The 26,536-nt window shown below is 32.5% G+C and overlaps 1 protein-coding gene and 1 long non-coding RNA gene across 7 annotated transcripts; one reads left to right on the top strand and one right to left on the bottom strand.

Annotated features, from left to right (window-relative positions):
- Window positions 1-348: 348 nt before the first annotated feature.
- Window positions 349-26,104, bottom strand: LOC106078834 (uncharacterized). Of its 5 annotated transcripts, none has more exons than XM_013239871.2 (9): window positions 25,765-26,034; window positions 21,766-22,995; window positions 15,168-15,242; window positions 13,007-13,840; window positions 11,696-11,878; window positions 10,252-10,488; window positions 5,880-6,056; window positions 1,764-2,000; window positions 349-1,567 (listed from the first exon to the last, which is right to left on the bottom strand). In XM_013239871.2, the coding sequence occupies exons 1-8, from the start codon at window positions 25,793-25,795 to the stop codon at window positions 1,771-1,773; spliced, it is 2,997 nt and encodes a 998-aa protein (XP_013095325.2). In that variant the 5' UTR covers window positions 25,796-26,034; the 3' UTR covers window positions 349-1,567; window positions 1,764-1,770. The 5 variants fall into 5 exon arrangements, with proteins under 5 accessions (XP_013095325.2, XP_055889924.1, XP_055889925.1 ...); XM_056033949.1 differs by lacking the exon at window positions 25,765-26,034 and adding an exon at window positions 23,980-24,110; XM_056033950.1 differs by lacking the exon at window positions 25,765-26,034 and adding an exon at window positions 23,774-23,925.
- On the top strand, window positions 6,056-14,282 carry LOC129926983 (uncharacterized). 2 transcript variants are annotated; one of them, XR_008778688.1, is made up of 3 exons: window positions 6,056-6,372; window positions 6,621-6,867; window positions 13,959-14,282. It is a non-coding gene; the product is annotated as an uncharacterized LOC129926983 (long non-coding RNA). The 2 variants fall into 2 exon arrangements; XR_008778689.1 differs by having other exon boundaries at window positions 6,056-6,867.
- Window positions 26,105-26,536: the final 432 nt, after the last annotated feature.

The following is a 26,536-nucleotide window of genomic DNA, read 5'->3' as shown; positions in this document are numbered from 1 at the left end:
ATAATAAAATTTCAATATCTTATTGTTTGTAATTAGAGTAGTATTCAATTTTTTTCAATTCGCTTTTGTATGGTGAATCTTAAATACTAATCAGTGTGCTATTGTCCAATCTCTTTTTTTGAACAGGGGAAGGTTATATTGGAGAAAGTTTCTATGTTGCATTTAGGCACTCAGCAAGCATAGCTGAGATCAAGCCCCTTTGATAGGTAGCTGCTTATGCAAATCAGCAACACAGCCTAATTCTATTTGATTTTGTTGGGGATAAGTGTAAAGTAAATAAATATCCTATTCCTTATATAGTTTAAGCTGGTTTGAGTTTGTAAAGATATTAACCACAAAATGTTTGGATAATGTCACAAATATTTTTTTTATTTCAATTTTATTTTTGTAGCCTCTAGAATACACTTAAGCAAAGGACAAATAAAAGGTTAATCAAGAGGAAAGAAATAACAAAGCACGCATTTCAAAGTTCTAATTAAACAATCTAAGATACACACATAATGCACTCGACTAAATCAAGTTATCAATAGTGTGCAGATTTTACTAGATTAAATAAAAAACATAAGCATTTTATAACTAAAAAGACTTTAGATAACAAAAAAAAACAACTTGATTAAAAGCCACAGGGTAAAATAAAGAGTTATTGTCGCTAAAATACATTCAGTTCTTACTAATGTTTAAATACATATACATTAAAACTAAAAATAATGTTTACATTGATCTTATGTATGGAATATGTACAAATTTACAAAAAAAAAAAAAAAATGTAATGTATTTGTTCAAAAGCTATGAAAAGCTATTATGAAAGAAATCTAATATAACATTAAAAATCTAACATAAATTTTTCCTCTCTTGCACCCTACTCCATCCTCTGCTCCCATCCTAAATGAATCTTTGAAAAGTTGATTAGACCCATTCCCACTGAAATATGAACCCTTAAAGCCACTACAAAAATGATGTAAGCAAATTAAAATAAATCTGAGTTGTCAATATTTTAATAATTGTCACAGACATGTGTTTCTGTGGTCTTTTACCATTGATGTTTATTTATTCCATTAACATATCCATTAAAGATTTTGAAATCTTCTCTTGCTTCTCTCAGCTGAAAGACCAGAGGACTTAGCTTAAGCTTTTCTTACACCCCCACCGCCTCCATTGTACTGAGGTATTACACATGTGACTAGTTTTGCTCTTGTAGTTAGCCTATCCATTTTTATTTTAGGGACGTTTCCACCAGGGTGCCACGCTGAGGCCACAAGAGCTAGAATACCCTGGTACATACAAGAGCTAGAATACCCTGGTACATACAAGAGCTAGAATACCCTGGTACATTTGGTTCAGAACATGTAGTGTAATAATATAAAGACATAACATCTCAAAGTCAGGTAGTCACTGCAGTGGAGCATAAGCTATTCATTCTATCTTGTAAGAAAAACAGCTAAATTAATAGCATTTTTATTCTCGAATAATCATTATAATTATGTACTTGATCAAAGCAGGTCAAGTTGAAAACTTCTTGACATCAAAAAATGTATTACATAGCTCAAATGATGTCTCATCAGAAATACTGCAAAGAATACAGTAGGGAAAATTAGATAAAAAGGGAAATGAAGTATATCATAAAATGTATCAAATGTGCTGCAAATTTCTTTTATAAAGCTTTAAATGTTTAAAGCTGAGGATTAACTAAAAAATTTTAAAAGGTCAACAGAGATATTTATAAGCATTTAAGGATTGCAATCATGGTCTAAATATAAACTTACTTTCTTCTTAAGTCAAGTATGTGGTAACAGTTGCCATTATTTGTTTCTTGCAGGAAGGACAGTGAGTTAAGAGCTTAGAGCATCCTGTACAGGCACAGAGTTCCCCACAGGGTAGAAACAGATCCTTCACTGGTTCCTTGTCGCAGACTTTGCACATCAAAATTTGCATCAGCTCTTTATGTTCTCTCTTTAAAAGGTTCAAGGTCGTTTGGTTCAGTTTCTCTGTAACATTTTCATCTAAAAGAAAGAAGGAAAACAAGTTTCAATAATGTATTCACTTACAAAGAAAACAATCTGGGTATTTTATACCATGGCTGAGTTCAAAATGAGAACATAAACTGATGGTTCCATGGTTGGGTTTAAAAAGGAAACAAATAAAATCATTGAAAACCTTTCTTTATGCATTAAAGTTACAGAGAATTAGTACTGTTTTCACTTGTAGACATATTCTAAATGTGATAGAATTCAAAGGTGCTATAGACACTTCGTAACTGTAATAGTTTAATAACTGTAGTCCATACTTTTTTAACAAGAAATATTATGGAACAAATAACTATCATATTAACTTTTAAGGTTGCATGATTTTAATGAATGCACTATATATATATATATATATATATATATATATATATATATATATATATATATATATATATATATAATAATAATAAGGCTTGTCTTTGAGTCCGAAGATTAGTGAGGAGTGCAGTATTTCCCATGGCTGCATAGCCCCAGCTGTGACCTACATATTTTGCCACATCCAGGGCAAGCATAACCATTGTCCGCAGGTGGTCGATTTAGATTTTCTTTTCGCCATCTATACCATTTGTCCTTGGCAGTGGATTTTCTTTAGTCTAATAGTGTATCCCGTCAGCCAAGGAAAGTTGACGCCTAAGCTGGTCTTTGAAGCGTTTCCATGGGGCGCCCCCTTTTAGCTCATCAAAAAAGACTGCCTTTGGCATACGTTTGTCTCTATACGGGATATGTACCCTACCCAGCATAACTGCCAGACCATTAGAAGTCCCTCTATACTGTCCATACCGGTGTTCGCAAGGAGATCGCTGTTTGTAGTGCGGTCTTGCCACCGTATGTCCATGATGAAGCGCAAGCATCTTTGGTGGAAGCGCTCAAGAAGTCTTAGTTGTTTTCTGTGTAGTGTCCATGTCTCAGAGCCATATAGAAGGGTTGAGAGAACCACCGCCTGGTAGACATTGATTTTTGTAGGTAGGCGGAGCGATTTGTTCCGCCAAACTCTCACCTGAAGGCGTCCAAAAGTGCTACTGGCCCTTGCCAGACGGTTATCAACTTCCCTTGAAAGTGAGGTGTCATTTGACACTATACTTCCTAGATATGTGAAGTGGTCTACCACGTTGAGGGGCTGTCTGTTTACAGTGATCCTTGGGGCTATGTTTTATTGGGTCACTTCTGGAACATGACTTGGAACATATATATAGCTTTTATCTAGTGCTACTTTCAAGCTTATAGCATGCTCAGAGCGCTATGGTCCAATCTCATTTGTGGACCAGTGGGGAGGAAGGGGTATCTGGGAGAAGGTTTTCTGTGCTGCCTATAGGTTCTCAGTAAACACAACTCTGCCTGAGTTGGGTGTCAAACCTCGAGCTCCCTTCATAGGTAGCCAAGCCAAGCCAAGTTCAAGCATACTTAGCCTCTCTACAATGCTTCCCACTAAATAGTAAATAAATAATAAATAAAAATAATTTTAAAAAACAAATAAGAAATAAATAATAAATAAAACTAAAAAACTAAGAAAAAAATAATAAAAAAATAAATAAGAAATAAATAAAAATAATTATAAACAATAAATTAAAAATTAATTAATAAATAAAATAAATTTAAAAAATAAATTAAAAAAAATAATAATAAAAAAAATAATTTAAAAAAAATAAATAAGAAATAAATAAGAAATAAAAAAAATAAATAAGAAATAAAACTAAAAAACTAAGAAATAAATAATAAAAAAAATAAATAATAAATAAATAAAAATAATTATAAAAAAAATATAATATATAAATAATAAATAAAAATAATTTTTAAAAAATAAATAAGAAATAAAAATAATTTTAAAAAATAAATTAAAAAATTAATTAATAAATAAAATAAATTAAAAAAATAAATTAAAAAAAAAAAAATAAATAAAAATAATTTTAAAAAAATAAATAAGAAATAAATAAGAAAATAAAAATTTAAAAAATAAGAAATAAATAAGAAATAAAACTAAAAAACTAAGAAAAAATAATAAAAAAAATAAATAAGAAATAAATAAAAATAATTATAAAAAAAAATAATATATAAATAAAAAATAAAAATAATTTTTAAAAAATAAATAAGAAATAAATAATAAATAAAAATAATTTAAAAAAAAAAAAAAAAATTAATTAATAAATAAAATAAATTTAAAAAATAAATTTAAAAAAAAAAAATAATAAATAAAAAAAATTTTAAAAAAATAAATAAGAAATAAATAAGAAAATAAAAATTTAAAAAATAAGAAATAAATAAGAAATAAAACTAAAAAAAAATAAGAAATAAATAATAATAAAAAAAAAATAATAAATAAATAAAATTGATTATAAAAAAAATAATATATAAATAATTTAAAAAAAAAAATAATAAATAAAAAAAATTTTAAAAAATAAATAAAATAAATTTAAAAAAAAAATAATAATTTTTAAAAAAAAATTAAAAAATTAATTAATAAATAAAATAAATTTAAAAAATAAATTAAAAAAAAAAAAATAAGAAATAAATAAGAAAATAAAAATTTAAAAAATAAGAAATAAATAAGAAATAAAACTAAAAAAAATAAGAAATAAATAATAAAAAAAAATAAATAAATAAAAATGATTATAAAAAAAATAATATATAAATAATTTAAAAAAAAAATAATAATAAATAAAAATAATTTTTAAAAAAAATTAAAAAATTAATTAATAAATAAAATAAATTTTAAAAAAAAATTTAAAAAAAAAATAATAAATAAAAAAAATTTTAAAAAAATAAATAAGAAATAAATAAGAAAATAAAAATTTAAAAAATAAGAAATAAATAAGAAATAAAACTAAAAAAAAATAAGAAATAAATAATAATAAAAAAATAATAATAAATAAATAAAATTGATTATAAAAAAAATAATATATAAATAATTTAAAAAAAAAATAAATAATAAATAAAAATAATTTTAAAAAATAAATTTAAAAAAAAATAATAATTTAAAAAAAAAAATTAAAAAATTAATTAATAAATAAAATAAATTTAAAAAATAAATTTAAAGAAAAAAAAAAGAAATAAATAAGAAAATAAAAATTTAAAAAATAAGAAATAAATAAGAAATAAAACTAAAAAAAATAAGAAATAAATAATAAAAAAAAAAAAATAATAAATAAATAAAAATGATTATAAAAAAAATAATATATAAATAATTTAAAAAAAAAATAATAATAAATAAAAATAATTTTAAAAAATAAATTAAAAAATTAATTAATAAATAAAATAAATTTAAAAAATAAATTTAAAAAAAAAATAAAAATAAAAATAATTTTAAAAAAATAAATAAGAAATAAAAATTTAAAAAATAAGAAATAAATAATAATTAAAAATACAAAAAATAAGAAATAAATAATAATTTTTAAAAATTAGAAATCAATAATAGAAAAAATAAATAAGAAATAAATAAGAAATAAAAATAATACAAGAAATAAATAAAAACAAACAATTAAAAAAAAATACAAATAATGTATAAAAATAAGTAAGAAATAAATAAAAATAATTAAAAAATTAAATAAGAAATAAAAATAATAACAAATAAATAAATAAATAATACATGAATAATACTACATTTTGTTCTGCTTTTGAAGTTACCACATTCAAATATGTAGAATTTTTTTCTTTTATTCTTCTGAATGCAGAGAAACATTGCACCAGTATGTAACATGCACCTATTTTTTTTTACCAATTCAATTCTTTTAAAGTAAACTGTATTCCCAATATCTGCCATAATGGACACTAATTGTTTTGACTTTCTTTAAACAAAAGCATTTCAAAAACTGTTCAATCAGAAATTGCCTTTACATGCAATATGATAAACTTTGCACTCACCTGACTGGTCACTGTTTAGCCAATGATCCTCTGGAATAGTCTGTCTATCTTTGAGCTGTGATACCAGGTACTGACAAGAAGGTTTGTATTTCTGGTGCTGTTCATAGATGTTATCTCCTTCCTTCCATGACCTGAGGCCCAAGCCACATTGGAAGCATCTCACACAATCATCATAGCCTGTTGATATCATTGTTATTATGTATTTTAATTTTCATGAGTATTATTGTGATATGTGTAAGCAATTACAGTGTATATAATATCCAATATGTGAAATGGAAGCATGTATACTATTATAGCAATATATTTGTTTATTATTATTATACAGGACATATTTTATAGAGATCTAATGGAGGGCAGAAGAGCTGCAGGTCATCCAAAAGATATGAGGCACATGACAGGCCCACATGGAGGGCAAGCAAAAAGAAGGGGTCTTGGATCATAGATGGTGAACACAGTAAGAGCAGGAAAAAGCTTAAAAACACTGCAGCCTTTGGTAATTTCAAATTCTCAACACTTGTGTCTTTTGATGTGTATCGTAATACGGATTAGTCTCTCTAATCACATGAGAAGTTGCAAGGGCGAAGGATTATTTCTCTACACCTAAATGCCACAGAATCATAATAGCATCATAACAGTAAACTATTACCATATAATACATATATACAATGATAGTTTTTTATGTAGGTACTATAATTGAATGTATTTTGTTATTATGAAGTATTTTGATTCATTTCGTTACAGAAACATGGAGGCACAGTGGTTGAGCAGTAAAGCCCTTTGCTTCTGAACCGAGGGTCCCAGGTTAAAATCTCGGTGAAGACTGGGATTTTTAATTTTTGGATATTTGTTTTCCTCTAAGTCCACCCTGCTCTAATGGGTACCTGACATTAGTTGGGGTTGGACCACAGAAACAGATGACCTTTTCATCATCTACCCTATAGATCACAAGGTCTGAAAGGGGGAACTTTACTTTACTTACAGAAACATGGTAAGAATTTACAGAATTATTTTTTTTCATTGGTCAAACTGCAGTGATTTTATTACTCAATATTTTGTAAGGTAACATTTGTATTCTAGTCGCTACAAAAACAACTAAATAGTATTAAAACCTCAGCCTTGTAATAACATATTAGTATTTAACCATTTAGTGCTAAATTATTTTGAAGACCTACAATACTTTTCAAAATCTAAAAAACAGAACAGATTAGAACAGTAAGAATTTTATTTTTACTCAACTTCTATAGCGTTCTTATTAACTTTAAACTCATGGCTTTTTCAAAACATAACATATAAATTAAAATTATTATATGCACATACACATACATTCACTAGTATATAGGCTGAAATGTACTTGTATATCCATAGATTAAACCAGGAGTTCTCAACCTGTGGGTCCCGACCCCTTTGGGGGTCAAATGACCATTTGTCGGGGGGTCGCCTATGACCTTAAGAAATTTTTGAGTTTTCGAATTTTTCATCAGACGTTTTTGTCTTTTTTTCATTTCTAATGTGTAACTTAAAAAACACATTTGTACCATAGATGGAATACATTTACATTTTAAGAAATGAAATAAATGGACATTACGCAGTCTCACCCCCTATCACATAAAATCATGAAATGATCTGAAGTGTCAAATTAATAAAACAAAAAAAGTGGGGGAGACATATTAATTAAGAACACTGACATATTACCAGAGGATACAGAAAGCACATTTAGCGAGTGTAACATTAATGTATGAAGGTAGACTTATTTTTTCATTGGTAATTACTGATGTATTTTTTTATAATATAATTTTCATTTATCCGTCAAACGGGATGCTTAACTTCATTGTGGGATTGTAAAGGGTCTCGTACGCCATGGAGCTATTGGAACCAGCATTATGCCATTGTTTTATGTTCATCACAAAACATCCCAAGAATATGGATCCCAATGCTAGAGGAGAAAATGTAATAACACTTTTTAGGTTTTACTTCAAAAGTTCAAGCAGGAACTGAAAAACTCCCATGTAATGAAGTTCTATCTGCGGAATGTATGAAGCCAAACTGAAACGTGAAAGTTTGTAGATGTTTGTTTGTAAAATGTTTTACATAATTCGGATGTTCCTTCAGAGTTGAAGATAGTTTACTTCCTAGTCCAAACCTCCCGCAGGACGACGGGGGATGGGAGCGGGCAGGGTTTGAACCCTCGACCGTCGATAAATCCGAACGACAGTCCAGCGAGCAAACCGCACGACCAGGCAGCAGATGATAGATAAGTGCATCCAGTAGTTTAGTTTTAAAGCTGATGAAGTCAAGAGATTCAGATTCAGACTTATCTCAGGTGGCAAATCCCATAATCAAAACAAATTTGCCTCTTATTTGGTGGCTCTCAGATAAGACAGGGCTTTGAAATCACACAACATTTCTGAGAAGTGAATATTGCCAGCGGTCAAATACATTGTTCGCGTGATGATTTAAGCCGAATTCGTTAATAAATTTAGTGCAGTTTCCTTATCTAATGAGACTGTTCACAGGAAAATAGTTGACATGTCTACTGATATCAATGATCATGTAATTCAGAAAATGATATCTTCTCCACTTTCAATATTTAGTATCCAACTTGATGAATCCACAGACGTTGCCAATGTTGAGTTACTGGTTTACGTGATTTTAAAGACGAGTTTCATTTTGGAAACCTGTTTATGCAACGTTTTTTAATTGACAAAGTTGGTTTATTTTTTTTATTTTTTGGGCCTGCACAAATTGTGCTCCAACAGCTCCAAGTATTCTTGGAGGATGGTCTCTATTTCAATGTTTGATACAGAATGAGTTATCAAAGGTCATCGAAACTCACTGTATGATTCATGGCCAATATTAGCAACAATAGTGATGCAGCTTAAATGTCATTTAAACAATTCTGTATCAGGTGTTTACAGTCATATCCTGTTCTGAGATTGTTTTCTGGCAACATATCTTTAAAACTAAATTCATAAAGAGACTTGATACTGTAGGTTACATTCGTTATTATCTTACTACCAGGAGAATTCCTCATCCGGGGAAACAGAACCAATTTCAATCTTAGTACTGACGTTGGCTATTCACTCTATTAACAAATGTATGTTTTCCAAGCCTAGTCCTACTTTTTAAATTGTCACTTAAGTTTGCATTAACATAATAAACATGCTCTAGAAAAGTAGATGAATGAAAGTTATCAAGTTGCTTTTTTTATAAAGTTTTGTTTCTTTTTCTAATTTAAGCACACAATTATTTTTACAATAAATACAATTTCTTGGTAGCTTTTGCTATGTTCAGTTTATGTAAAAATACATCAAAATTGAATTTACATAGGCCTATGGACGAAGTAAATTTTACAGTTGAGATCGCAGCCTAGTTGGGAATCGTATTAGGCCCGCTGAGCAAAAAAGGTTGAGAACTGCTGGACTAGACTGTATGTATTTTATTTCAATGTATTTTATTTAATCAGAAAGTAGAGTCATGACAAATTTGGAGATATTGAGTCTTTATGTTTGAGAAAACAAAAAAAGTCCATTTTTATACCTGTTTTTTTTTTTCATTTTTTTTTGTTGTTTTTTTGCTTAAATTATTTTAAATTAATGTTAAACAGTTTCTTTTTCTGATGCTTTTAGTTTTTTTCTTTGCTTTTTTACAGTGTTTCTTTTTTTTTTTTTCTTTTTTTTTTTTATTCCAATTCTTTTGTCTCTATATTTCTTGTCTATTTTCACCCACTGTTATATATTGTTGCTTCATTTTCACTTTGTATCCACTTCATCTGTCGTCATCTTCATAGTCTTCAGAACAACTTGGAACTTTCTGATGAAAAATCCTTTCACCTGTAAGACCATTCTGTTAGAATCAGAGCTTTGTATCATTACATATATCGGTTTTTTTTTTTACCTTTTTAATTATTTTTTTTTATTTTATTTTTCAAATACCATACCTCCAGTTTTGTTTTAAGATGTGCATTACCTATACATTCAACATAAACTACTCCTTTTATAATAATAATGAATTCAAACTTCATCTCAAGAGTCAGGAAGAGCAATTTATAACAAACAAAAACGTCTGATTTATTTATTCATGTAGCCCCAATACAAGAAATATTTAACATTCACGCCAATGTTTTGTAACAGTTCAAATTGACTTCTAATATCACATTAAAACTAATTACTCATTTAAACATTAACATTAACAAACACCATAAATTGGAGCTCACTTAAAAATAGGAAGAGGATGTAAGCATGATTAGAAACAAAGTTTGTTTTGGTTGAGTACCAGGAATAAAATGGGATGGAATAAGCTGGCAGAAAGCTTGACGAAGTTAAAATAAAAAGATGGTTCAATGCATGAGTTTAATTTTTCCAAACATACTTACCACCATAATAGAAACCAGCTTGTGCCAAGTATTTCAAAGAGTGAATCAATTTATGATTCAGTTTATTGTAACTTTCTAAACGTTGGATATACAATACAAAGTCTGGGTTGGCTGGGGGCAAGACTTTTAAAGATGGGGCGCACACTGTCTGATTCTCAGAAGACTCGTCTTCTTCGCCACTGTCTTCGTCAGCCCCACTCTGCAGATGAGGCTGGAGATGATCTTCCGGCGTTAATTCTACAAGAAAAATTAATTTATACATTAGTGTCAACCTTTTACTGATTTTTAACTGAAATGAAGCATTTTAGTTGAACTATTACAATGATTGTGCCATCAATATTTAAGGATGCAGTTTTCAGTTATGAAAAGAGTCAATTTTAGATGAAAGTGAGTAAAAATAATGTAAGCTACAGTTTTAAAGCCCCAGAAAGTTGTTATAAGTATGCCAATTTGAAATAAGGAAAACTAACTTCTCATTCCACTAAGCAACTTCTCCCATAGGCATGTTTTTAATTAGTACCTTTTATATAACTATTTACCATTTTAAATGCATATTGTGGAGGAGGAAAAAGATAGAGTGCTGATTCAGGCAAGCTGTTTCATGCTCTAATGGCACTAGGGAAGAAAGTAATCTTGTACAAATTTGTCCTAGCATATGGAATAAGAAATGTGCCTTTTGTGTCTTTCTGAGTATTTTTTAGGTTGTGTCTTTGTATTTGTAAGTTATGCTTCAGTACTTTATGGTATTATTGCTTCTTTACTTTTTTTTCTTCTTCTGTCCTGAAGTGTCTTTAAATTTAGTGATTTTAACCCTCTGAACGCGTGTGGTAGTTAAGCCTCTAAACATCAGAATTGTAATTCCATTTTGTCTGCACTCACTTAAAGATATGTTCTAGTTAGCTGAGCTAGTTTCTTTATGTTTTCTTGAGTTGAGGCGTCCCAAATAGTGGATGCATATTCTAATATTGGTGTAACCATTGATTAATATGCATGACTAGATTGACATAGGAACACACGGTTGTAATCATCTTCTTTTTTGAACTAATGTCTGTATTTTATATGATAAGTAATAGTATTTTTAGTTTATGTTCTTGTTTGATTTGTAAAAATTTCCTTTTATTAAACCCTAATGCTTTGTTTGATTTTCTAATAATTTCATCAATATGAAGGTTTCACACAATGTTTTATTTCATAGGCTAACAACCTGAGAATCATAATAGTATTTGTAGAATCATAATAGTATTTTTTGTTGTTTTTTTCTTTGTTTTCTTGTGCTAATAATGAGAATAGATCTATTTTCAACTGATGTGCTAATTAAGATGAAAGTAGTGGGGCTAAATTAGTGAATTTATGCAAATAACACAAAACTTTCAAGTATATTTCTAGTTCAAAGAATACAAAGATAATTTCATTGGACAAATAACATTGAAGCATTTAGTATTACCTTTCATTGAAGCGCCTCCCAGTTTGTTCTTCCTGTCTTCACCATTGTGTATCCAGATATCCAAGTGATAAGTAATACTTCCATTAGCATCTGGTAATCCCCTAAGAAAACTTATAACAGGGGCTCCAGATGTTCCTGGGCAGGTGTCTGCTGCATACTGCATAAGTTTCCTAACATTTAGTTCTGTTAGAGACAAAATTATGCACTGATTAATACCATGTTGTTCTAAGCACAAAAATTCAAATTTAAAAAAAAAAAGAAAAAAAATTATGTCCATATCTGACTGGAAGAATTCCAGAAAAAGAAAGTTGGATAAAAATTGGGTGTTTAATTTAGCATCGTAGAACATTTTTATCAAAGGCTATTTTTATTTTTGCACAGCATGGATAAAAGCTTCAATATTCCTTTGTATATTAAAGCATCCTATAGTCATTTATTTCCAGGGTAATTCCACCAGACTTGATTCTGTCAAATGAAAAGTATAAATGAATAAAGTAAAACGAATGTAGATTTAACAACACTGTGTACATACTATTTAAACAAATCTTTGTGTTGACCAATAAGAAGGAATTGGACTTGATCTAAAATCTATTAATAATTAACTTTTAATTGCCAATAGCAACATAATTATAAGAGATTTTCATTTATGACGGAGAAACTATAAATAGCTAGCCTTTCTGTGCATACAGTGTACATATTAAGGAAGTGTGAAGCTTTTTTTTAAAGTTAGACTACAGCTATATGATTTTGTTTTTCAGTTTTTAGCAATGCAGAATGGCTAAGCTATTCTGTTTGTGACTTTTTTTCATTTAGTTGGCAACATTTATGTAGCATCCTTAACATTGTTATTTTATTGTAAAACTCCCAAAAAGTGAATAGTAATATCACAGACCTATAGGCCTATATATTATATCTAGACTGGACATGGAGATCTTTTAACACTACAAAAAAAAATGTTGTGAAAAATGTAAAAAAAACTGAAACAAGTTGTTGTTTTGTAAAGTGATTATAAGAGCTTAAGTTTTTTTTCGGCTCTAATTGATGTGAATTATTTCGTTCTAGGATTTTTGTAACATTATCTTGATGGAAACTAACAGGAAATAGCTTTATTTCATGAATTTGCGTTAATATATTGATCTAGTTCTGTCATTAATACATAACAATCTATATAGTGAGTTGATCAATCGCTGTCATTTCGCAGATAAAATTTGTTTCCATTTTCCACTCTTGATATAATATATATATATATATATATATATAGGTCTGTGAGTAATACTTATTGAAATAAAGGGAAAACAAAGGGGGACAAACCTTTTGATTGGTTGTTGGTCCTTGTCATTCGGTTTCGGCCGTGTCTGTTCTGATCGACAATATACTTGACAGTCACAGAGTCTCCGTAAGACAAGTGTTTCTCTCTGCCGTGTGGGTGGTGAATGATGAACAGCTTCTTGCACATCATGGCTTTGATCTTTCTGGGTAATTTCTCCACCACTTCCTTCAGTTGGTGTTTGATCTGATGAATACGGGATATGAACTCTTGATCTGCGCTCTTACATTCCAAGACGACTCTGCTGTCTCCAGGGATACCGCTGTGCTTCATTCCCACACACTTTACTGCCTTGACGTTCTTGCGAGTTGGATCATCAAAAAAGAACTCCACGGTCGTGTTTGCAGCTTCAAAGTTATCGAAAACCAAATGATAGTTTGTTTCAATGTACAGTTTTTCTGAGTTTTTCTTTACTAAAGTTTTCACATAGTTCTTTACAGTTTTCCATTTTCCGTGTTCAGAAGCCAAAGAGGATTTGTCTACGTTTACAGCTAAGTCAAATTCTTGGAAAGAAACATAACCAGTACCCAATCGTGGATTGTCTTTGTCTGTGTTTTTGAATGCGGGATCTGACTTGTGCCTACCTGTGCTGGTCTCCTTGACAACTATTCGGACGGTCAACATGCCAAATAGTTGTAAAAACCTAAGAAATTCTGGCTTTCTCATCTTACTTGGCAGCTGTTCTAGTTTTAAACATGCCATTGGGAAGTAAGCAAAGTGGCCAGGATTTTTGTCACATTTCAAAGCTCGCATTGGTTGACGAAAATCTTCAGCACTTGCTATATTCGTGAGCTCGGGTATAAAGAGTGTACTATCAACTGAAAATACATAACATATTTAAATTTAAATATATTTTACTGAAGCTTTTGAATTTTATATGCTTAATATTAATTAAAATCAGATTTTTTTGTTTCTTTCTTTCTATTTTTCTTTCAGAACTGGGGTAGAGGTAGCCATAGGCTGACATGAGTAACAGGCCAGCAAGATGAGGAATGGCTATTCGAGATCAGGCAATATGGTCATGCGATCGTCTAGAAAGAACTGGCGTTTCTGTCATTTTTGAGAAGACACTCGGGAAACCTATGAGAGCGAGAATGTGGCAAGTCAAGAGTGTTCGATGCAGTAGAGTTCACTACAAGTTCAGTAAAGCAATACGGTTCAGAACATAGGTTATAAAGTCAGACATTTGGTGTTACCAATTGTATTTGGCTGTAAATTTATTTAGACCCAATAAAGTGCCACGCTGTTTGGACCCAAGTGGTCAAATTCTTGAGTTAGTTGTGTCATGCTGTCAACTGTTAGCAGAGAGCAAAGAGTCCCAGCAATGTAATATATACATGGTGCTAAGATTCGGATGCAGATGTGCAAGACGTGGCAACAGATGAAGAGAACTGAGACTGGACCACAGGCAGAGAGGATAGGCCTATATATAAGGCCTATGTGATGGATATAATCCTACCTATTCTGCTTTAGTTGGTAAAGAAAATTATTTCAAGATGTCAATTGGGAAAAAAGGAAGTAAACTTAGTGAGAAAGAAACAGTCTCTTGCTGTATACATCCATGACGTTTCTCAAATCTCACATACCTGCAACATGCAAACAAACACACACCTTTTGCAAGCTCATTTGTAATGCTTCAAAAAGAGAGACAATTGTCTGCCATAAGTAAGGGTAAAAACATAAACCCTTCTTCATTTGTTATAGGAAATAGTTGATTGATTGAAACGGAGAGTTCCCGAAATATAGATTGCTTGGTCAAAGTGTGTCTATACTTTACATACGCTTCAACACAACTCTAGTTTATGCACGAGTTTTGGTGGCTTGTTAAGACAATAATATATATAATATAGTCACTAGTCTTTGAAGATGTTCATATATGGTGTAAAACCTAGAAATAGCAAGTATCCGGTGTACAAAACAAAGAAAGTGTTGGTAACCTTTGTTTTTAATGAGTTTAATGTTACATTATTATTTTTTTGGTGCACATTTTAGCTCTACAGAATTAAATTTGTTAAACTCTTTTGTTTCGTGACTTTTATTTAGTTGTCAATTTTGAAGTTCACTGTAGCATCCTTGACATTGTGAAAATCTCTAATACTTGGCACAGCGGCCTGGTTAAGAAATGTTTGTTTCTTGGTAACTTACTGAAATTGGGATCATCCGATATGTAGCCATCATCTTCAGCAGCTTGTGGTTGGTAAGACTGAGGCGAAGCTTCAGCTAAGGAACAAAAGAAAAATAGAGTATTCACATTTGACTAGAGTAACTACCGCAGCAGGCTGTTATGCTCTTATTTGAATTCTCACAGATACAATTTAAAATAAATAATACATAGAGTCTAGTAGCGTACATAAACATAGGCAAAATCCCCAACTCATCAATAATTCTTCTACTTGCCGTGGACGAAAAATTACGAAATTTTAACCTATTATTATCTACCTTTGGTCTACAACAACTATGATCGAAACCGCAGCGGTTAAATTTACCAAAACCGATTCTTATTTGCTATCCACATTGAACATGTTTGTTTTTTTAGCGACATATTAAAAAGTGCATAAATGCTTCCGTTTTTTTAAGCATTTTACTTTTTTGTACATAATTTCTTCTTAAATAAATAAATAACATTCAGACTAGCAATATGAGGGTCAAAGATTCAAGTCTCTAATTGCGCGATAACTTTATTTTGTTTTCATGTTTCTAGGCCTACTATTTTTTAAATAGCGTTTTTCGCTCAATTTTAATTTTGATAATTCCATCTACATAAAAGTTAAAACATAATTCATACCTTCGGTCCTAAGTTGATTTTTAAAACTTGATTAAAAATGGATGGTGTTTGTAAAGCATCAGAGAGCCTTTCAAATATTTCGATGAAAGGTCGAATAATACTCAGAGATAATATGTAGGGCTATTTTCTAAGGCGTCTGGTGTGTGCGGGGGGGGGGGGGGGGAATTGATACTGGTAATCGAATTCACGAGCAAAAAAAAAATGTGTTTGGCAATGGGTAGCGTTAAAAAGCGGACAGCGCCAATTACACGACAATTGAAGTAACGTTTGTATTATATAAGGTAAGATACGGTGTAACAGCTACTAAAATGTGTTTTAAAGGGCTGTGCCACAAGGTTGGGGGAGAAAAAAGTGATACAGAGTTCACAGTCAGTGTGTTTGAGAAGGCTCTTTAAAGCGGGCTTTTCCAATTTTTCGTAACATATACATATACACTGGCCAAAAGGGAGCTGTGAAAATGAGGGGAGCTTTTTTTGAATGTACATATATATATATATATATATATATATATATATATATATATATATATATATATATATATATATATATATATATATATATATATATATATATATATATATATATGGAGAGAGAGCGCATAAAGGAAGGGTCTCGGATTGCCATACACAACAGAAGCAGAAAGAAGTGTGAAAGTGCAACGGCGCCTGGTGATCACATATGCCCAACCTGCGATCGCAGCTGTGTATCAAGGATTGGCCTCTTTAGTAACACAGGAAGTAAAATGCTACAGACAGATATATATATGTATGTATGTGTGTGTGTGTGAGGGGGGGGGGTAATGTTAGTTAAATATAAAAGTATTTATTGTAGATATTACACCTCCTTTCTATTTTGACTGGAACCCAAAAGGAAAGAGGAAAGTGGGCAGACCCAAGTGAAGTCATCAGTGAAGCTGAGGGTACTGGAATGACATGGGAGCAGATGAAGAAAGCTGCTCAAAACCGAGTTTGGTGGAGAGGTGTGATTGCGGCCCTATGCTCCCCTGGGAGTGCACAGGATTAAGTCAAGTTCTGTTTTGTTTTGTTTCAAAAGCAAACCCCCCCCCCCCTTTTTTTTTTTGGTCCCTTCCTCCCCCCCCACCCCCCTTTTCACCAAAGGAAGTTCAACTCTTGGACATTTATAATCAATATAAACTGAGACCTGAGCCCTTGGAAGTTAAATTTAGCATTACTCTGAATTTAGTCTGAATAAAAATTCTGACCAGGTAGTGTAGGTAGTGGTTTAGTAGAAAGAGTAGAAAGGGGAAGCAATCTGGATGTTTGAAAGTTCGTGTCAATCAAGCCCATGTTGAGCAAATATTTTGTCGCGAAACAATCTCCAACAAATCTAATTCCTTTAACTCAATGGTAAAGCGTTTTTTAGCGGCCCCCGAAAGGGGAATAGACGCTATTAGTTTTGTGTGGTCCGTCTGTCTCTTTTAGATCTTGTAAACTAGAAAAGACATCCGACATCATGATATTTTAGACCATTAAGAGTTCTGATGCAACGACAATTCTTCTTTTTTTTCTGAAAGCGTAAAATTTAATTTTTAAAATCAACTATGAAAGCAGTTTTATTTTTCATAAAAATACATCATTTTTACAACTATTCACTATTAATAGTAACAAACACGGGAGACAATTTAGTAAGGGAGATGACCATTAAACATATTTTTAATACATTTATGCAAACGGTTTTAGATTTTTTTGTGACAATTTTTTTTCAAAAATTGTATTACAAAGTTAAGAAATTTCAATCCAACAAACTACCTTTATATACAAAAAGAGAGAAAAATAATAATATGAATATAAGTGGATTTGAATTTAATAATAATAATCTTATTTATAAAGCGCTGTTAACAAACAAAATGCAGGCTCAAGGCGCTGTAATAACATTACAAACACGGACAAGGCAGCTAAAATGACAGTTAATCTAAAAAAAGTTTTAAACAGATAGGTCTTAATGTTCTTCTTAAAAGTGGTGTAGCATGTTGTCTGTCTGAGATCAATGGGGAGTGAGTTCCAAACCTTTGGTCCGTGAACTGAAAAAGCACGCAGACCGTAGCTTTTGAGGGAGAAACGTGGCACTACTAAAAGCGTTGAGTCCATTGAGCGCAGGGCTCTCTGTGGGACATATGAAGTAATCAGTTCGCTAAGGTACAAGGGCATCTCATTGTTATATATACACTGATGACAAAGTGTGGCGACCCTGTAATCGATTCTCGCTTTCACGGGAAGCCAATGGAGCGTGCGCAAGAGCATAGTAGCAGAATCTTGTCTAGTTTTTCTAAGGACTATTCGAGCGGCGTTGTTCTGTATACGTTGCAGTTTGGCTATTTTGTCATCAGCTAGCACGGCATTGCAGTAGTCAAGGCGGGAGAGAAAAAAATGTAGCAATAAATAAAAATAAACAGAAACTAGAATGATCTGCAACGCTCGCAATGTACTTTTAGGAACAGCTGTACTGACGTCCAGTTTTAATGAACGTCCACTGTATACCCATAAATCGTTATTCCCCACACAGTGGACTCAAGCTCTAGTACTTCTTTGGCATGTACGTGCTGTGTGGGTCAACTAAAAGCCACTCCCCGTTTTGAACTTGTCGTTCCAGTGACCAATGCTGACCTGTTTCTCGCTGCCAAGCGAATGGGAGACGATAAATAGCAACTTTATTTCATTGCATTACGTAGTATATGCAGGATTCTAGAAGATCATGTCAAAGTATGGATGTCCACAAAAATTCATATCCATGGTGAGACTATTTCATGATGGTGAACCATCAGAGCTCTTCCAAGTATCAAACGGGGTAAAACAAGGTTGTTCGATCTGTGTATCGCCAAGGCCAGTGCATCCTATGGCAGAAAGACACACAAAGATAAAGGCACATTCCTCATCCCATATGATAGGACAAATGTGTACAAATACTCCTTCTTCCCTAGTGCTATTAGAGCATGGAATGGGTTACCTGAGCTAGCCAGGAAAACCAGTGACTTGGCAGAATTTAAGTCATTGGTTCATATGCATGAATGAATGCATGACGCATAGGACGTAATCATCTTCTTTTTTGAAGTAACGTCTGTATTATATAAGAAGAAGACAAGACTGCCTAAAAATGTCTGGAACAGACGAGGTATCAACACAAACACAAAGCTAGGGGTCTATCGAGCTCTTATCCTCCCCACATTGCTCTATGTCTCAGAACCGTGGACAGTATATAGGAAACATGCAAAAAAACTGAACCACTTCCACACAACCGGTATAAGAAAAAAACTGAATGGCAAGAAAAAATACCAGATACTGGAGTCCTTCGAAGAGCGAGTCTGCAAAGCATCCACTTAATCCTGATGCAGTCCCAGCTGCGATGGGCAGGACACGTCTGCAGAATGGAAGACCGCCGCATCCGTAAACGACTCCTATGTGGTCAATTAAAGGAAGGAAAGCTCTCACAAAGTGGGCAAAGAAAACGCTTTAGGGACACATTCAAAGCTTCTCTGGAAACGTTCAGCATTGACCCAGCCACCTAGGAGACAGAAGCACACGACACAGCATCATTGCGTCGCGCTGTGAAAACTGGCGCACTAATTGCTAAGGAAAAGAGAACAGCGCTGGCAGAAGAAAAGCGTCAGAGAAAAAAAAGCAAGGCCAATGACACTAGCTTCAGCTAGAATAACCTGCCCAGTGTGCAGTCGAACATTCCGGGCTCACATAGATCTCACTAGCCACACGAGGAGGCACTAAAACACACACACACACACACATATATATATATATATATATATATATATATATATATATATATATATATATATATATATATATATATATATATATATATATATATATATATATATATATATATATATATATGCCCTATTGATATTTAAAACACTCTTTTTGCATACAGTGGCAACAAGCGCACTTTATGGTTTTATCAATAAAACTGAACTGTGTATCACTCTATTGTTTTAACCTTGTTAGATATAGATCACTTCTGCCAGTTGTACTTCTTATGTATGGCAAGTATATGTAAACAAATTATGTTATTTTGCACTATTGCTACGGGCCTACACTATAGATCTCACGAAGGTTTCGGGTAAACTTATGGGCTATATTTAGATGACCTATTTATCCAGTCAGTCTTACGTTAGCTTTGACTTTATAAAGAACTAAGCTGTTTGATATATGAGGCGAGTTACTAGACCAGTGTTTCCCTAACTGTGTTCCGCGGAACCCGTTCTGTGAGGCTTGAATAAGTGTTCCACTAGATACTGAAATAATTAACTAGTAAGCCACCGCGTGAATCAATCTCTCTTTAAAAAAAAAAAAAGCAAAGTGTTCCGCTAAATGCCCAGAATGTGCGAACTGTTCCGTTAAGGAAAAAGTTTGGGAAACACTGCCCTAGGCTATATAATAGCCTGTGTCAGTGCCAAATGTGACATTGAGATATCTAGAGTGTTAAACCTTTAAATAAATATGAAGTAGGTCTGTATAGGCCTACATAAACTCTCTATTATTCAAAACAAACGTACACTGTAAACTAGGATATAAAGAAAAAAAAAAAAAGTATTTGTAAAGGCACGCTTTACAATGGCCTAGTATGTTATCTCTCTTGGAACAGGTGGAACAAGTTATTCTAAGGATAAAGGAAATAGAATAAACTCAAAGTATTTTCTTTCTTGTCTTTGCCAAAGCAACGTCTATGATGACATCATCAAAAGATAAACAGTTTAGTTTGTCCTCTTCTGTGTACACGAGACTTGTAATAGAAATAGAATAGGAATAGAAATGGTCTTGAGTTATTGTAGTTATACAAATTTTGTTATTGCCTCAGCTGAGAAGAAATTTCCAGAGCAATTTGTTTGTTTTTGTTTGTTTTGCTGTTTTTTTAAAACTAACGCTCTATAAATGTTACCGATGTTTCTTCAGATTCTGAAGATAATTACATTCTAGCCCAAACCTCCAGCAGGACGAGGGGGGAAGGGGGGCGGGCAGGGTTCGAACCCGGGACCTTCGAAAGTCAGCCTACCGCACGACCATGCAGCCATTAAACTAAGAAAAAGTCTCAGAATTGCTTCTACATTGCGGAATGCTTATTAAACTTTACGCTGTCTGAACAGATCCAATTGTGTCAGACTATCATATTCACCTGAGCCTAACGCTTGACATTTTTTTAGGGGTAGGGTTTTCCCCCAAGAATGTTGGAACCACTGGGAGCCCTAAACTTTATGCATATTTTATAAGTAAATCCAGCATTTTAAGCATCTCCTTTTGTAATCAAAATAATTTCTTTTTTTGAAGAGTTCCTATCTCCGACGGATGATTTTCTTCTGTGTCGTAGGCCTACATAGAGGGATAAGAAAATCAATTAGGCCTATAGAAGCATCTCAGGCCAATCACTCCATCCCATGTTTTCTAATGAGAATTACTGTAGAATTTGGATAAATATGAAGTTTAATCAGATTAATCTATGTTTGTGTTCGTTATAAATTATGTCTATTGTTTATATTGTAAATAATTATAAATTAGATACTCATTGGTTTTCTGTACTTTCAATAAATTAAACTATTATTTTGTGAGTTGAGTAGGTATGGAAGGCCTTAAAAGTAATTGATACTAGCATTTCATTGTTGTTTTTATTAAAGAGATTTACAGACACAACATATAGACACATTTATGACTTTACAACATATAGACACATTTATGACTTTACAACATATAGACACATTTATCACTTTACAACATATAGACACATTTATCACTTTACAACATATAGACACATTTATCACTTTACATTAAAGACTGAGGGAGGGCGGCATATATCTTTCTTAGCATTAACAAGAAGAAATAATAAGCATGACATTTCTTTGACATCATTATTTGTAGGCCTACGTGAGGTTTACGCCCGGGGATATTTTAGGGGATATTTTAAGTAGCCGAATGAGATCAGTCTGGTACCTACCGCCAAGTGAACTCGAGTTTCCATTGTGTTGGTCAGGTAAACTTTGAGAATTTCCGTTGACGATAATACATCCTTCATTATCCGAGGTTGTTACATTATTACTTTGAAGATCAGCACTGCCTAGATCTGATTTTTTCGAACCTGAATAGCTATTAGCATCAATGTCAATCAGCTGCGTATCATTGGGAACAGTGTATTCGTTAGTTGGAAACGTTTCCGAATCTGGAGCTGGATCCAAACCATTATTATTTGCTTCTAAGTTATCAGTGGGTCTGCTATCAACGCCCTTTGTTAAAATAGCGCATTGCATTTTGTGGAACACCGGGTCCTTGGGGTTCAGCATAGAGTCACCAGACATAAAATCACTTAAGTTGACATCATTTTTGCACACGTCGCACTGAACCTTGTCACCTTGGCCTCGATAGGAAAAGCCCCCGTCGGCCAACAGTAGAACAGACAGGTTCTGTCGCATTGAGAACATTGGTAGGTTACGAAATGTTGCAAGTCTAAAAGTCTCTAAAACTGACAAAGTATAGCTGCTAACTGTTTGAAAAAGTTGGTCCTGCAATGCGTTGGAAAGTTGAGCCCAGTGATTAAACATTTTAAAGTTGATTTTAAAGTTGATCTTTTTTTCCAGGAAATGAAAAGAAAATGTTTCTAATAAATCTTGGTCTTGTAATTTTGAGAGACACAGTCGGTTTTCTTTTATCTGGGAACCATCGGTAATTCCAGACAGTAGCTGAAGACACGTTTCCGATTTATTTGTCTTTAAAGGAAAAAACACGAAAATGAAAAGACAAATGAGGATGTTCAAAGCCGAATGTAATGCAAATTCAAAACATCTTGATCTCCGGATGGTCATTTTCTCCATATAGTACCCATGACACAAGTTACTCGAAGGACATGTAGACTTGGATTTAACCAAATCTAATAATATGTTGACCTTTGTTGAATCTTTCTTCTGATTGACATTCTCTTCTCTGCATGCACTGATGAAACCCATTTCTGTATTGCGAATGTTTTTCGTTGTAGCATCGATATGTCCATTGCCCAAAGGTTCTTCATGCTCACTGGCAATGGAACTTTCATCGCGGCGGTCGCTATTGAAAAACTTGCAGCCTATATTTAGCTTATATTTTCCAAACTCAACACATCCTAGTAGGAAAATGTTACTTAATCCATACACAAGTGTACCAATGATGAACAAAGTTCCTAACAGTTCCATTGCAGCTGTAAAATAAAAAAACATTGTAAAGAGTTTTTCCGTAACATTTACTTGCTTAAATTTTCACTACCTTTACTATTTTAACTGTGAATAGACCTTGTTTTAATAAATTAACTAAATAAAATTTAGCTCTTGTGGTATGAAGAGAGAGTAGGGATTATGGGCACGACATGGCCTAAAGGGTCGATAATGTCATAAGCTTATGCCAGCAGTCAGCAAATCGCTTGTGTAAAGCAGTCAAGCAACAAGATAAGGTTAAGATAGGATTATGTAGGAGGCCTAAATCACCAAAATAGGCTATACCATACGTAGGTTTTTAAATTAAGTTCTGGACAACGTTATGTATATATATACCAACAATGTAATACTTCTTATCAGAAATAGTCCCTGGAACAGTCGTTGGGGTGGTCCCAAGTTTGAACACTGTCCGACCTCATCTCCAACGCATTTAAACATAGAATCTGTATTTCTGAAGGAACATCTGACAGAAATACATACTTGACAAATTCTTAATAATAATTCTAAATAATAATAATTCTAAAAGAAAAGCTTCTTTAACTTATTAATAACAAGAGGTCACGCAGATGCTAGGATTTATATATACGTAAAGACTAAAGTCAGCTGTGAAACCTGCTATATAGGCGTAATAAACAGAAACAAACTGCAGTTATGTGCACAGCAACCTCAGTGCTGCATTTTAATAAATAAAGTTTTGGATCTCTGTAATATGTGTCTTATTATAAGGGATGCAAAAGTATTAAGTTCATTGAGTATTTTACTTACTTATAGCCAATCTCTCGGTTTTGTTTTACTTTAAGTTTAAGATTCATTACAGAGTTACTGGTCTTTGTAAAAATTGCGTATTCTATACCTCAGTGGTAGCACTATTTAATATTACAAGTAATCTTTGTATATGTCTCGTACTAGCCTAAACCATCGAAGACCTGCAATATATTAAATTTACTATAAAAAAAAATGTATGCATTTACCTTTCGCATTGCAGAGAGGGAGAAGTTATCCGTCTTCTACCCTAAAAATTTAAGCTTTCAGTTTCGATTGTTTGTGAATTCCCGATTTTAATTTGAAAAACAAAAAGAAAAGAAAATTTCCGCGAATGTTATCGTAGGGACGTAGGTCAAAGTTCAGTAGGCCTAAATGTAAACAAATGTATTAGTAGGTCTATCTAGGCCCCATACGTAGATAACTCAATAGTATAGCATTGAAAATGATTGAATAGACCTATATGATCAAGAATATTTACTGAAGGCCTATTTTTTATGATTCGTATGAATTGAAGATTATTATATTCTAGCCCAAACCAGTCAGTGATGGCGGCGGGCAGGGTTCGAACCCGGGAGACGATAGTCCAGTCGAGTGTATAGAGTTTTAAGATAGAGACGTCGATCAGTCCAGAGTGTATACTCAGGCAGGGGCGGACTGGGTGTCGAAATCGGCCCTGGCATTTCTAATCAATCAGGCCCATAAATTGCATATAATATGATGGGCATCCAATTATAGGCATGCATGTCCTCAAAATCGATATGTTGAGTTTGAGTATCGATAACTGTACACATGCATACAATAAGCTCTATATTTTTATCAGAAATATAGGCCTTATGTAGCTTTTAAATCGCTAAGTGTGTAGGATGAAGCCTACTAGTAACACTGTCTATGGATGTAGGCTATAACATATATTAGGAAAATGTGTTTTATCAAATTAGTATTACACTGTAGAGAGATTTACAGAAATGGGAATCAAATTGGAGCATGTCTTTACGCCCAGAAAAATGTCAGTTGTTAAGAGTAACAAAAAAACTAAAACAAATTAATTCCACTTATCTTATTCATGCAAACCAGTAACACAGACTAAAAACGCAAAATACCTAGGTGTTATAATAAATGAAAAACTATCATGGAATCCTCATATTGATGAAACTACAAAAAAATCAAACAAAGCATTATAATAGGCAAATAATAGAAAATGCATCCTCCGTTTGGGACCCCTCAACTCAAGAAAACATTAAGAAACTGGAACAGACACAAAATAGAGCAGTGAGATTCATAACAAACGAATATTCACATTTGACTAGAGTAACACCTTTAGTAAAATCACTAAATTTAGAAAGCCTTCAGGACAGAAGGCTTAAAAGTAAAGTAGCAATCATACATAAAACACTGAACCATAATCTTCAAATACAAAAACAAAATTTAATAAAATACTCTGAAAGACACAAAGATAAAGGCACATTCCTCGTCCCTTATGCTAGGACAAATTTGTACAGGTACTCCTTCTTCCCTATTGCTATTAGAGCATGGAATGGGTTGCCTGAGCTAGCCAGGAAAACCAGTGACTTGGCAGAATTTAAGTCATTGGTTAATATGCATGACTAAATGCATGACGCGTAGGACGTAATCATCTTCTTTTTTGAAGTAACGTCTGTATTATATAAGATAAGAAGAAGATTTCTTTTAAACACGATGCCGCTTTTATAAGAGAATATTATAAAACCTTTGACAATTTAATACATAGTGGCATCCATGCGGCCCTTTCGGTGGCCTACCGGCCCATTTAGGTATCGGCCCAACGGGCATTTGCCCAAATGCCTATAGAGCCAGTCCGCCACAGACATACTGTGATAGATTTTTAAGATAGAGACGTCAGCCCAGAGTGCTCCCTGTAGGGGCCTATATATAATGACTTAAACTACGTTGAAAAAAAAAAAGCTGTTAGTTATTGGCATGAAAATGAGATATTCGTATGTTGATAGACCTACCTTCATCGTAGATAACTGCATTAGTAGACATATGTGGTTAGCTATAACTTAATGTGCAGTTAACAGAATATGCATTAAATCACTGCATGGTTTTATTTACAGACGTCCAGCGTGAATCATAAGAGAAAAAACGTGTTACACCTAGAGTTAGTGTATATTTATATTGTATATTAAGCTTCGAGGATGAGTACTGAACGTCACGTGACAACGCAGTCCCAGTTGTAGGGCAAATGCTAAATATAGACGTTGACCTTAATAATAACCTGGGCCATATTGTTTTTATCAACAGAAAAGTTGAAAATGCATTAAATGCAAAGCTGCCTTAAATTAATCTTATGATGCAGTTGTAGTTAAATATAAGAAACATTTTCAAATGAAATGCTCTTTTGTGCATTTCTTACACATTTATATATAAATATATAGGGCCTAGGCTGCTACTCTAGAAAAAATAATGTCAACAAAACCAAATGACCGAAACCAACTTAAGACTGTTACAAAGCTGTTGGTATTTCCCGATTTTTACATATCTATATTGGAGGGGGGGGGGGGGTTGGAGGTTTTGTTAACTCCGGGAAAATTCTTTTGCTTAATTTTTTTTCAAAATACACTGGAAATTGGAACATAATAAACACAAGTCTCACATTCAATGCTATCAAAATTAATCCATCGCCTATGCATCGAATTCTTCCATATGGTTTAATAAAAAAAAATTAGCTTTGGCTCAAAATCGTTTTTTTTAAATTAATTTAACAACACGTAACAACTTTTGAGC

The sequence above is a fragment of the Biomphalaria glabrata genome, chromosome 6 (assembly GCF_947242115.1).
Source record: "Biomphalaria glabrata chromosome 6, xgBioGlab47.1, whole genome shotgun sequence".
NCBI lineage: Eukaryota > Metazoa > Mollusca > Gastropoda > Planorbidae > Biomphalaria > Biomphalaria glabrata.
The sequence above is the reverse complement of the archived record's forward strand: the minus strand, read 5'-3'. Positions and strand labels throughout refer to the sequence as shown.